At 48.8% G+C, this 13,105-nt stretch overlaps 1 protein-coding gene across 4 annotated transcripts in view; it reads right to left on the bottom strand.

The window, feature by feature from the left end:
- Positions 1–510: 510 nt before the first annotated feature.
- Positions 511–13,105, bottom strand: part of LOC144773580 (uncharacterized) — a 363,968-nt gene continuing 351,373 nt past the window's right edge. For all 4 annotated transcript variants that reach the window (XM_078658704.1, XM_078658707.1, XM_078658705.1 and 1 more), the window contains 2 exons: positions 7,805–11,339; positions 511–1,510 (listed from right to left, as the gene is read on the bottom strand). In XM_078658704.1, the coding sequence (XP_078514830.1) occupies positions 7,807–11,339 (3,533 nt within the window). In that variant the 3' untranslated portion in view covers positions 511–1,510; positions 7,805–7,806. The remainder of the gene's footprint in view (positions 1,511–7,804; positions 11,340–13,105) is intronic.

Genomic DNA, 13,105 nt, shown 5'->3' with positions numbered 1-13,105 from the left:
AAAGCGCGGTATGGGACGCTTTTAAAAAATACAAATAATTTGTTAAGCAGCATAGCGCGTGCAGAAGTGCTGGGCTGTGCAGGGAACATTTTGAAAAATAAAGCGCAGCGTCCATGATCAGGCGCTGCGCAGTCATGAAAACAGGGTGGGTTAGGGAGAGCCTGTCGTGCCTGCAAAAGCAGCTAGATTAAGGACATTAAAGAAAATAGTGCTCACAGACTGTAGCAAAAACGGACTGTGTAACAACACAAGTTAAAAGTCCAGTCCTCATGGGAGGTTACCAATGCAGACAAGGCGTTACTAAGGCGGGACTAACAAGCCTATTACCAAATCAGAAGCAACCATTTAGAATGAACAGTAGCGGAAGCCAATTGAAAAGATGGGCGGAGCTTCAAGTCTATACCTAAATACGGCATGTCTCACAGAGCAGAGTATGTACTGCCCAGGCTCGACCTAAAAATGAGGACACACACATGTATGCATTTAACTGAACAGGCAATTGCTTGAAAATCGATTGAGGAAACCATCTTTATTCAGCATCTTCACACAAGCAAACATGTCCCCTGTTACTGGGCATCCACTGTTCCCGGGAATGTGTAGAGAAAGGAAGAGTGAGTCAGTGGGGAGTGAGACACAGGTCAACCTTTGTGGTATTTAAGGCACATCTCAAGATATGGGAAAGCACATGCAGGTCCAAGGCCGCCAGGTTCAGACCCCCCCATTCATACCCTGGATGTGAAGCTCAGTCCCAGCCATGGTCCACACTCCCACGCCTGCCAGACTGACCCAAAACAAGATTCAGCCTCTTGAAAGGTCAGCTGACAACAAAATGTATAAATACATAACCCGTGGCTATATGTACAGATATAGAACAAGAAGGAAGCCTGGGCTGTAACAAAAAAGGCAATTTTCATGTCAGTTTAATAATAAAACAATCAGTTAAAAAAACAAAAAGCACCTCGGCCTCCCCCATGTCTACGAAAAGTGTCTTCAGCAAGTGCGCTGTGTCTTTGTGTGCTACGGCAGTCAGCTGCACGGGGGAAGGCATGATGTAAACGCAGTGGGATGGCATCCCAAGGCAAGCACTCAATGTGAGTCACTGAAGGAGGAGCAAAGAGAAAGCTTAAGGCTGTCGCAACCTCTTACTCCCACTGCAACCTGTCGATTGTCACACCGCTCGCTGTGCTCTACCGGGGACACACCCCCTTCGGATACTTGCGGCCCCCTGGACTGGATGCTGTGCCCCAGAGGTAGAAAGATCCTTCCACAACTGGTCCGATCCCCGGTTCACGAGAAGTCCTCTCAGGGCCTTGGGACATGGAATGGGTCCGAAGGGAGGACCACTGCACGCTTTTAGGATTGTCTTTGGTGCATTCCTCCTTTGCTCAGTGGTAAGACCAGGAGGAGGAGCAGGTCCTGGGTATTCCGTGATCCCAAGTGCAGCAATGGACTGGGTGACGTGCAGCTGCTTCTCCACAGACTTATGTCTCCAGCTTTGTAGATAACAACCCTGTGGAATCAAAGAAGGCATTAGGTTATGCATGATGGAAATATTGTTTTTATAGCACCACCTAATAGAGTTTTGAACCTTCAAACGATTATTAGCAACTAAGAAAAACCTACGGCCACACCGCCCTGAAAGCACCTGATCTCCTAAAAGAAACTAAGTTGAAAGGCTGCAAGAATGAGTCCACATTCAATCTTCAGTCATATTAACCTAAAATAAAACCAGAGGGAGCAGGATGTGTATTATTATTCATCCAAAATGTAAAGCACTTCTCTCTTCACTGCTCTGAAGCCTTGCATGTTCATTGTCGGCTGAAGGCTGCATCAACTCTCTTAATCCAACAGTCTCTGTGATCTGAACATTTCCTGTTCAATGACTCTTGATGGTTCAGCCACAGCCTATTCTCACCCTCAAGCATTCACCTGCCCCTCTGCTCTGACTCATTTTTGGATCCCCATGCACCTGATTGCTTTAGAAGAAGTAGTTACTGATTTAGGATAATGGGTCTACGTGAGGGTGATGTCATTTTTTAGGGATCTCCAAAACAAAGCCAGTAATGGAGGTGCAAGAATGAAATTGTGGTAATGTTGGTGTTGTTCTGGAATCATGGCAGCATCAATCGAAACGTTAACTTAAGTTGGAAAGTTGACTTGAGTCACGCGACACATTTTGTCCCCGAGATAGAAATTTCATACCTTTCATATTGTTGTTTCTGATGGATACAGTTTTCCTCTGAAGATTCTTTATATTTTAAAATACTCCAACCTGCTACTCTGGTGCTCCAGAAATATTTATGTCCCTTACAGGGTATCACACATGCTGTGGCACACATGATGCACAGTGCCACCTGGGAGTGCGGACAGCCTAGGATGTTTATTCAAAGGCACCTTATTATGCTCAGCTTTTCGAATATTTTTCAAATATTTGATCATGCGGACTCTCCTGGTCCTGATCCTCATCAGAATGAGAGAATTGTTATCATGATCTCAAGACCCTTGATGAGAAAGTCCAATATATTTTCAAGGTTTACAGCTAGAAAAGAGGACAGTGCTGGCACAGAGTCTGTGACCCAGCACACACTATGTTCAGGACCTCAAAGGTGTTTGTGCCCATTACCAAAAAAATAAATACATTTTAAAAAAGCGATTAACTTCTCATTTCAAAGTTGTGACATACAATCTGTGTCGGCACATAGAGGAAATGTGTGCTGAGTTCCTGATGTTTCGATTGTGATTTTCAGAGTGCTTGGTACCATCCGTGTCACGTCTGTTCATACGCGGATGCATTATAAGAAGCTTTTTTTGGTCACATAACTTCAGGATATTTAAGTTTTCTATTCTGATCAGAACCAATCTTCCAAACTGAATCATGGAAAATAAAAGGAAATATGGTAAGCATGTAGTGGGATTATTGATGACTTCTCCAAGCCCAACCACTAGTTGGAGGATTCATGGCATGTGAATCTAATTGGTGTATTCATGGCCTGTGAATCTAGTTGGTGGATTCATGGCGTGTGAATCTAGTTGGTGGATTCATGGCCTGTGAATCTAGTTGGTAGATTCATGGCGTGTGAATCTAGTTGGTGGATTCATGGCCTGTGAATCTAGTTGGTAGATTCATGGCGTGTGAATCTAGTTGGTGGATTCATGGCTAGTGAATCTAGTTGGTGGATTCATGGCGTGTGAATCTAGTTGGTGGATTCATGGCCTGTGAATCTAGTTGGTGAATTCATGGCGTGTGAATCTAGTTGGTGGATTCATGGCTTGTTAATCTAGAACAGCTGAAAAAAGGCACTTTACGGTGGTTGCCAAAGCAGACAGGTTCACGTGATGGGAGCTCGCTCACGAATGGAGAAAAGAGGCGATCATCCACTAGAGTTTACATCCATGAAAGGAGGGGGCAATCTGTTAGGCAGTCCTAGCTAATGTGGATTCCTGCCAGGTGTACAGATACACTGGAAATGCCAGAGAAAGAGCCCCTTTCCAGTGTATTTGCCAGTTTGCACAAATGGGGTGACGCTCCCATTTTCTTGCTAATTTATGATAAACAAAGCTATGTCAAGCGGTGCTTCCTCAGACTGGCAAAATGTCTACTACTCGGCCCTCAACGTGCGAGGAGTGTTTCTGCATCACAGGGGACAGAGTCAAAATAATTTTTTCGGTGGAGTACGAAAATACTCTGGCTGATCTACTGGTTATCTTCTTAGAAAAGGGGCTACCAATAGTCGCAGGAGGGCCAGATGCATTTAAGATTTTCTGTATAAGGGTGCAACTTTACATACAACTAATCTAAATGCAAACTGTTGACATAATCAAGGTTTGTCCTACCGCCCTCCTTTGATCGTCGGTGGACACTGCTTAGAAAGGCAGCCACGACCCAGTCTGGTGGCAACGCCCAAAAATTCAGGGTCGATATGGACGACTGGGACTGGGAGTCCTAGTCTGAGATGAATAAGGGATCTTTAAACTGCTTTTTGCCATCATCACATCTATTCTACGACTGCTGAAGCCCAAATCAGTGGAAGAAGACAACCACCAACCATCAAAAGCAAGGGTGAGGAGTGCAGTCAGCTTTGACAGGGTATCAAAACCATGCCAGCCCTCTTCCCCTTGTCGCAACATCAGCACAAACACTGGTCAATGTAAGAATATACAGGATGGAAGGTATTCATCTACAATCTCCAATCACCAGTCAAAGTCACCCGATACAAGATTGAAGGTGTTCATCTACAATCTGTCATAGTCATTTTCATACAAGGTGGCAACGCTGAAGTTCTCCAGATCTGTCCACATCCTCTGGCTTCGCTCTGCCTAAATAGCATTTTCCTTAGAATGACACAATCTGCTCGAGGCATTCTGATAGTAATTGTTCCGGGTTCAGTCAATAAACTTCAGCTACATCTTTTGCCATGTGGTGTGGGAGAAGGTAGGTGGGCTCTTCCCCCTACTTTTTACGGAGTGAAGGACGTATGGGCATCCTTGGAGACTGCTCAGACGTCTGGGCGCAGGTGGGTTACCTGTTTCTAGTCCAAAGGATGTCGAGGCATCACCTGATTGTGTGCACCTTATTTACTTGATAAACAGGAGGGTCTATGACAATAAAATGGAAATTACACCAGCGGCTTAAGGTGGCCGTGAAATGTGGGAGTGTCTGATGCCCAGTAAAAAGAGGAACTTGCCTGCCACTCAGCAAAATATTTGGGACTCAGTTTATGCACAACAACTATTCTGAAGAGTCTAAAGTAGTGTAGAAGCACTTTGAGTCAATTATTTAACTGTCTGCACTTGGAAAACCCCCACAAAATTCTCTAATCCAGGGAATGACGTCAATAATCTCAATCATTGAGCACATACTTGCTTTTGTGCAGTAGGTTCATCTCATATGGTGTTTTGTTTCCTTAAATGAGGGGATATTCCCAACTGCTCTCAAGCAGGTGGTATTGCTGCATTATTGTTACAAAGGCGGATGGCGCAGAGCCCGAAAAGCATTACATGGAACACCGCCGGGATACAGAGCTTCTCCCACGCTGGGACCAGGTGTCTCAAGGCAGCTAACTATTGTGCACACAATCACAGCAGCCCTTTAGGGGGAAACTGGAGTGTAGGGGTTGTTGCTCTAGAGTCAACGCTGTTTGCTCCCACAATGGTAGAACCCCAAAGCTTAAAGAGCACTTTACTATTACAGCTTTTATATGGTGGTCTTGGATTAAACCATTCGTTAAATCTATAGGGTGCACTACCAGAACCCTAGAAGGGTAATGTTAGACTTGACATCTTTTGGCGTGTTTTCCCTGTCTTTTTGCTTTCTGACCTCCTGGTTTTGACTCTGTTTTTGCTTTTTTAATGTCTCTGCGCACTTTCTCACTGCTGATCAGTGTTAAAGTGCAAGTGTTGCTGTTGTAAATGATGTTATGGATTGGTGTTTCCATGATTGGCATATTGGATTTACTAGTAAGTCCCTAGTAAAGTGCACTGAGAGTGCCAGGGCCTGTAAATCCAATGCTACTAGTGGGCTCGCAGCACGGGTTGTACCACAGACAGAAGTAGCCAGTAAAAAGGTAACTCAGACCCGCCACCCCAGAGTCTACACGCAGTTTGTAACTCCCATGTCAACCTGGCAGCTGTACCCTCTTGACAGGCCCTAAACCTTCCCTTTTCTGCATTAGTCACCCCTAAGGTAGGACCAAGGTACCCCTGTGGTCAGGGTGCAGTGTATTGGAAAGGTAGGACAGGCACTAATGTGTGTGGCATGTCCTGATTGTGAATTACTGCCAATTTCGTTTTTCACTATTGCAAAGCTACCGGTACTGGTTCCCATAGGACAGAGTGGGGAGTGTGTTTATAACATCTTAAAAACATAACTGACCTCGGGAACTAGGTAGAGAAATAGAGTTTAGTATGCCTGACCTCAGAATCTAAAGATGCATCTTTCAGTGAAGGTGATTTGTACATTCTGTGTTTAAAAATACCACTTTTAGAAAGTAGGTCTTTTTTTGCTCAACCATCCAGTAAGCCCCTGTTGGGTTTGTGGATTGACTGTCTGGGTTTTTGATGACAGGGGTTGGAGGGGAGCAGTGGCTCTAAGGGTCTGATGAGTCAGAGCAGGGCTGAATATACCTGGGCTGCATTTAGAGTAGGGGAGGAGATTTCCTTTCACCTGAATGGGCCTGGTCTGCCTCTGACAATGCCATCTCCAGCACTCTGCCAGGAAGCTACACCAGAAAGGACAGAACTGGTTCTGGCAGGGTACGGACACTGCCTAAGAGGACAAAGGATTTTGGGCTGTAAAAAGTAGGACGCAAACCCCTGAGCTTTAGAACTCTTTTGGACCAAGAAGACTGACAAGAAGAAGAGCTGGAGAAGATGGTGCTTTGCTGTGTTGGCCTGCAGGGGTTGCTTCTGTCTTGGGCAGTAAAAGGACTAGACTTGAACTTTCTGCACCTTCTTTTCTTTGAGTATCTCCAAGGGCTTGACGTAGAGCTTGAGGTAGAGCTTGCCCCCTGTTCAGAAGTCTCAGGAACAGCAAAGACTTCAAGTTCATCTGCCCTCAGCACTGGGACTGGGTGTGATATGCTGCAACAGAAGGAAAAGCAACCTGACGCCGTCTACGACGCCGCTGCCGACTCTTGTCCTGAAGGCACCACCACAATGCAACCCTGGTCTCACCAACGCTGCCTGCTGATGCCGCCACCGAGCAGCTCCTTGCACCGCGACCTGTGGACACCGCACTCCGCACTGCCTCGCTTCACGATGCCACCTTGGTATCCCAGACGACGCCGCTCCACGCCGAATTTAACGCCGCTGCTTGCACCGTGGTTCGAAGGCACCGCTCGTAAAGTTACATGACGTTCTGCCCTCATCCCGCACTGCAGCCTTGGCCTACCAACGCTGGCGCCATCGACTCCAGTTTATCAGCAGACAATAGAGCTTCTGCAACGAGGACGCCGCAGCTTGCACCATGACCTGCCACCACCACGACGAGCAGCGCATCTCTTTGCACCGCGACCCTGGTCTCACCGATGACGCCATCTGATGCCGTCACTGAGCCGCTGCTCGCACGCGACCTGAGGGCATCTCACGCAGCACCGCAGCACCCGACGCCCGCCGACGCCAGCTCTCCTGACTTCAACAGCAAGGAGTTCGATCTGCAACACGTGTGACTTCAAGGGTCCGACGACCCCTGCAGCGATTTCCAGAACTGAGGCCTGCGGACGCAGTGCTTTCGGAGCTCAACGAGAGGTCGTCGACGCCCTACATTTCCAAAGGTACTATTTTGCGGGTCTTTCCGACACTGTAGCTGGCCCCCAAAGCCGCAGTCAACCAGAACAGTTTGGACTTTGTTGTTCACGACGCCGTGATAGCCCCAGCCAGAGCTATCGACTTCAAGGAACTGTTTTTCAAGGTTATTATGATAACTGAAGATTTCTAAATATTTGATCGTTTTTGGTCTTGTCTTGAGTATATAAAAATATTGGATATTTTTCTAAACTGGTGTGGTGTCCTTTTGTAGTGCTTACACTGTATTACTGTTGGTTATGTGCAAATACTTTACACACGGCCTCTAGAATAAGCCTGACTGCTCGTGCCAAGCTACCAAGGGGGTGAGCAGGGGTTATTTTAGGAGTGTAGGAGTAACTCCCTTATCCTAACTAGATAAAAGGGTCCTTACATGGACAAAGGTGCAAGCCCATACCAACTAGAGACCCCCATTTCTAACAGGTGAGATATAATGTAAGCATTGAAAGATGACTAGGACACTCAATAACTATAAACCAACCCTGCTGTGCCTCCATCTTACCTTCACAACGGGGTCTCCTTTTTGTAGTTGAAGCCACTTGTCGGTCCCTCGAACTGTAACTTGATGGCCTGCTTCAGGTGCAGCTGCGGATCCATAGTGGTGATGGAGATGATCGGATCTGGGGCACTCTTCTCGGACCCACCACCGCTGCTCAGCTTCTGCGGAGAATAGGAAGGGCTTCCCTGCAGGTTGTACTTTGGATTGGTCAGAATGCCATTCCTTTTCAGTTCCCTGTCAGGGGATCCGTAGTTTGGGAATGCTGTAATTACGTCTCGATTCAGGCCATGCTGAGGTTTATCTTGGTCCGAATAATGCACCTGATTAATTCCCAAAGAGGTCATTACAGAGTTCCACCTCTCAGACCCCATCGGCACATTTACAGGACTCGCGGTCTTGAAGTTCTTCTCCAGGACACTGCTCAGCCCAGATTTTGAGGGTGTGCCCGGGCCCTTTCTAGATTTGGGGCTTTCGCTGAGATCTCGACTCAGCACTGGACTGGCCATGGGGGCATTGCGAATTAACCTGGGGCTGAAGGAGTCAGAGATGGTGCTCTGGGGGCTGGTCTTGGGCTTACTACTTCTCATGGTGGAATTGGGAGAGATCATAGAGTGGCGGCTGCGACTGCGTGGAAGGGAGTGCTGCTGAATCTGCTGGGTGAAAGTAAGGCTGTCGATGGGGATTGTCTGGGCCGTGGCCAGGGAATGGTACGTAGAGGAAGTCATAATGGAGGAATTCTTGGAGCTCTTGAGTGAGTTGTCAGATAGCAGAGACTTGCACCGCCCGACTGTGGACTCTGGGGACAGGGAGGGACTGCTGCCGGTTTCGGTACGATTTTGCTGGGCTGAAGTTGGCAAGTCACCACCTACAATGCTTGGGCTTCCTGAGCTGTTAATGGTCAACCCTGAGGACTGGGTCTTCATGGTCGAAGTATTCTCTTTCGCTTGCGGCATGGGACCGTTGTAAGGGGGGGCTCCATGCCGCTCCAGCAGCTTCATAATCTTCAGGTGGCCACGTTTTCCTGCCACCCTCATTGGTGTGCGTCCATACTGATCTGCATGGTGGGGGTCGGCCCCCTTCTCCAATAGAGTCCTCACTACCTCCGTGTGACCTTCCTGAGCAGCAATGCAGAGGCCTGTAGCACCTTGATTGCACGCATGATCTACATGTGCACCACATTCAATAAGAAACTGGACCACCACCGCGTGGCCCTGCCAGGCAGCTGAGTGCAGTGCCGAGCGACGCTCATTGTCCAGAGCATTAACATCTGCCCCATAACGCACAAGAAGCTTCACCATCTCCAGGTAGCCCTGCCAGCAGGACACGTGCAGCACTGTCCTCCCCTCGGGGTCCTTGTTCTCCAGGTTGGCCCCGTTCTCCAACATTAGGTCTAACATGCCCAGCAGGTTCTCCAAAACCAGCAGATAGGTCATGGGACGTCCATCTGCGTCCTTCAAGTTGACATCTGCCCCTCGCCGCAGAAGCAGCTCTACCAAGCTCCGATGGGTTTCCAGGGTTGCTACACACAGGGCGGTCCTCCCGTCATAACCTTTATGATCAATAGGTGACTTGCTGTCCAGGAGGAGTTTAAGACAATCAAAATGTCCCTCTTGAGCTGCCAGAATCAGGGGGATCCGGCCGTCATTGTCAACCTCGGTGACCTTTGCGCCTTGCTCCGTCAGGGCTGCACACACTGTCAGATGACCCTCGAAGGCAGCCATGTGGAGAGGGGTCCATCCCATATCATCACGGTGGTTCTCGTCCAGTCCGCGGTCTAGAAGGGTCTTTACCACATTTTCATTGCCTTGGGCTGCCGCAATGCTTAGCACCGTCCGACCCTCACTATCTATAGTGTCTACTGCTGCCCCCCAGAAGAGAAGTGTATTTACAACTGCAGTGTGGCCCATGGAAGCAGCAGCCAACAAGGGAGTCCTGCCGGTGGCATCTGCATCATCCACATCTGCCCCACCTTCCAGCAGCAAGTCCACCACATCGGCATGCCCTTCGTAAGCGGCTACTAAGAGAGGAGTCATGCCGTCGTGGTCTCGGTGACCCACATCAGCACCATGTTCTATCAGAAGGCTAACCACATCTGCATATCCTTGGCTAGCTGGGACACAAAGGGCAGCCACTGACAAGGCGGTCCTTCCATCAACATCCGCGTGGTTGATGTCTGCCCCGTGCACCAAAAGGAGCTCCACAATTTCACGGTGGCCCATGTATGCCGCTGCTATCAAGGCTGTCCGTCCTTCGGTATCCATCTTGTTGACCTCCGCGCCGTGCTGCAGTAGGGTAAGTACTATGTCCTCATGGCCACCCCAAGCAGCGGCCCGTAAAGCTGTCCTGTTGTCTGTATCTGTGCTGTCTGCATCTGCGCCTGCACGCAACAAGGAAGCAACTGCCTCAGAGTGTCCACCCCAGGCTGCAGACCGCAGCGCGGTCCATCCTTCCTTATCTGCATTATTAACATCAGCCCCATTTGCAATCAGGCAATGCAGCACTTTGGTGTGACCCTGTCTGGCCGCCAGGGCAAGTGGAGTTTGGCCATGGCCATCAAGCACGTCCACATCCGCACCTCGGGAGATCAGCAGGTTCACCACCTCAAGGTTGCCGCTGTGAGCCGCGCTGGCCAGCAATGTCCTGCCGTTGGAGTCTTTCTGATTGACACTAGCGCCATTCTCCAACAGCATGCGGATGGAGTCCTCACGCTCCAAGGCTCGGTGAATGACACTGGAGGAGTCCGCGTCTTGATGGGCGGCGTAGGCACCTGCTTTTACCAGCAGCTGAAGGACCTCCTGCTCCAAGGGCAGCTCCCCAGAAAGGCAGTCGGCGACAGGCGTCCCGCACCAGAGCATCCACAGTGCCAGCTGGCAGGGCTCCAGCTGCAGGTTGGAATGGAGGAGATGGAAGCCGTACTCTTGGACTTCCTTGGGTTGCAGGTCTCCAGCTCTGCAGCTCAAGCCCATTGCCAGCATGCCATGGCCCTCTGCTGCGTTACACAGGTACTTCTGAGTGCAGTATTTCACATCCAGCAGCCACTCCGCGAAGCTGTGGTGGAAAAGGATCTTTGTGCGGTTGGGACCTTCCACCAACAACTTCGAGAGGGAATCCAACTTGCGCTGGAACTCGTCCCAACCAGACGAGGTCATCTGCTTGGTCCAGACGGCAGCATAGAGCTCTTCCGGGGTGAGCGGGTGGTGGGCGGCCAGCATGACATTGAGAAGAGGTTGAATGCGGGCGAACTGCTTCCGGGTGAAAAGCCGCTGGCACAGCCAGAGGTAAAGGCCGTTGAGGGTGCCGGGGATGTCCCTGATCTCGCGCAGGACGATGAAGCTCTCAGAAACGCCGTCCAGCACGCGCTCCAGGTACAGAAGGCACCCATTGCTCTTGATGTGCAGTTGGTTGAGCATCTCCGCCGTCTCTCGCGTCAGGTGCTGGCGCAAAGCCTCCTCATGGTCCAGCCGGCACAGGATGTACTGCTGGACGTCGGTCACAATGTGAGCCTTGCGTAGGTCGTCCAGGCAGATCTTGCGGAACCCTGGAAAGAGACAAGAGAGAAAGGAGTTTAATGCGAAAATATGACACCCAAGTAGAAAATGAGAGGACATTTCAAGGCACCAAAGATACACAGGAAAAATGTCACAGATTCAAGATCTGCACAATACTCTGAACACAGACATTTACAACAGCAACAACATACAGGTGCAGAATGTCAAATTAGAACAAACACCTTCCTGATAAAATTCATGAACGTAAAAGCCAAACATCTAAGGTACACCAAAGGGGCAAAGTAAATCATATTTTTAACTTGTGGTCAGGTAGCTGTTGATATTTGGAACATGTTCTGTGCGGACAGGCTTTAGCATTAAATCAAACAGCAGCAGATGAATGTGAAGCTGTGGTGGCCACGAGCACACCCAAGCAGGCCAAAATGGGGTTTAAAGGCCCCCCGCATCAACAACACAAGATAGGGTGAATGGAATGTGCAGGTACAGCTGTGGGCGGAGGGCCAGGCAGGCCAGTCATGTGAGGGTCCCATCTTGCTATCCCCTCAAGTAGTCCCTTTACTGAGGGTCCCATCTTCGTCCCCTAAAGTAATCTCATAAGTGAGGGTCCCAAGTAATCCCTTTAGTGAGGGTCCCATCTCAGGCCCCCCTCGAGTAACCCCTTTACATTGCTGCTACAGGACTCAACCCAAAATCTTGAACGTTCAGCAAGTCCTGTATTAAAGGACACTTTTCACCGGGCTGCTTGTGGAGGACAGATCGCACACAGAAGTATATATGTTATGTTATGTTATAAAAGGTTTTGTAGCGCGCTCAAATACTTTGGAGTGTCCTGGTGCGATATGTGCATATCCTTCCTTGACATGCTCAGCAGGGGACCCTTAGTTAGGGGGCGGAATAACTCTTTTACTGGGGGGAGCTGCTAGGGAGTTTCCTCAAAGCATGAAGGTAAACAATGTCAGTGCCTCTAGACTAGAAGCATGCTTCTACCACATGGGAGTCCAACACTTTCTGTAATAAGAGCTACTTATGATCAATTAAAATCATCCCAAGCTACTAATATAAATAGTGTTGTGAATAGTGACCTCATCAGATAAGATTCCAATAGTAGCCACCTCATTCAAGATTACTAGCCATGATCAGCTCAGTGCATCAAGCAGGTTAGCCAGCAGTAATGTAAAAAGGGTTTAAGTCAGTTTGGAATGCCTTTACACAGGTAATACATAATAGCTGTAGTTTGAATGCCCCAGGCACCATATTAATACTAGGGGTGGCCAGAATTTGCGAAGTCGCGCTACGCAAAGCTCAGCGAAACTGTAAAAAATCTCTGCGAGCATGCAGACTTCCGCAAACATACGGAATTGCTTGTTACGCCCGCTCGCAATGCTTTATTCCTGTCCACGAACGCCGTTTGCGGGCTCGGGGGGAAATATATCACAAACACGCATTTTGAAAGCGCGAACAAGCAAAAAACTTGGGAAGCCGCGGATCACTGAATTTTTGGCAATTCCGCGTTGTCCGCAGAATGCAAAATTACCCAAATTCTGCAAATTCTGCGAATGGAACGGAATTTACCGCCCTGGCCTAATTAATACCAGCAGGAAGGTTCACATTTATTTTGGCAATTCAACCATCTTACTCCAAAACATCAGCCTATGAGTTCTGAAAACGCATTTCCGTCTTGAATGCACAATTTTCAATTTTGGTATACATTTATTAATTCAGCCAAGTATAAGCTTGTAATTTAGTAGGCTGGTCTGCACACAAAAGATCTACTTACAGGCAGCAGGAGAGGAGC

Source organism: Lissotriton helveticus, chromosome 8, assembly GCF_964261635.1.
Source record: "Lissotriton helveticus chromosome 8, aLisHel1.1, whole genome shotgun sequence".
NCBI lineage: Eukaryota > Metazoa > Chordata > Amphibia > Caudata > Salamandridae > Lissotriton > Lissotriton helveticus.
The sequence above is the reverse complement of the archived record's forward strand: the minus strand, read 5'-3'. Positions and strand labels throughout refer to the sequence as shown.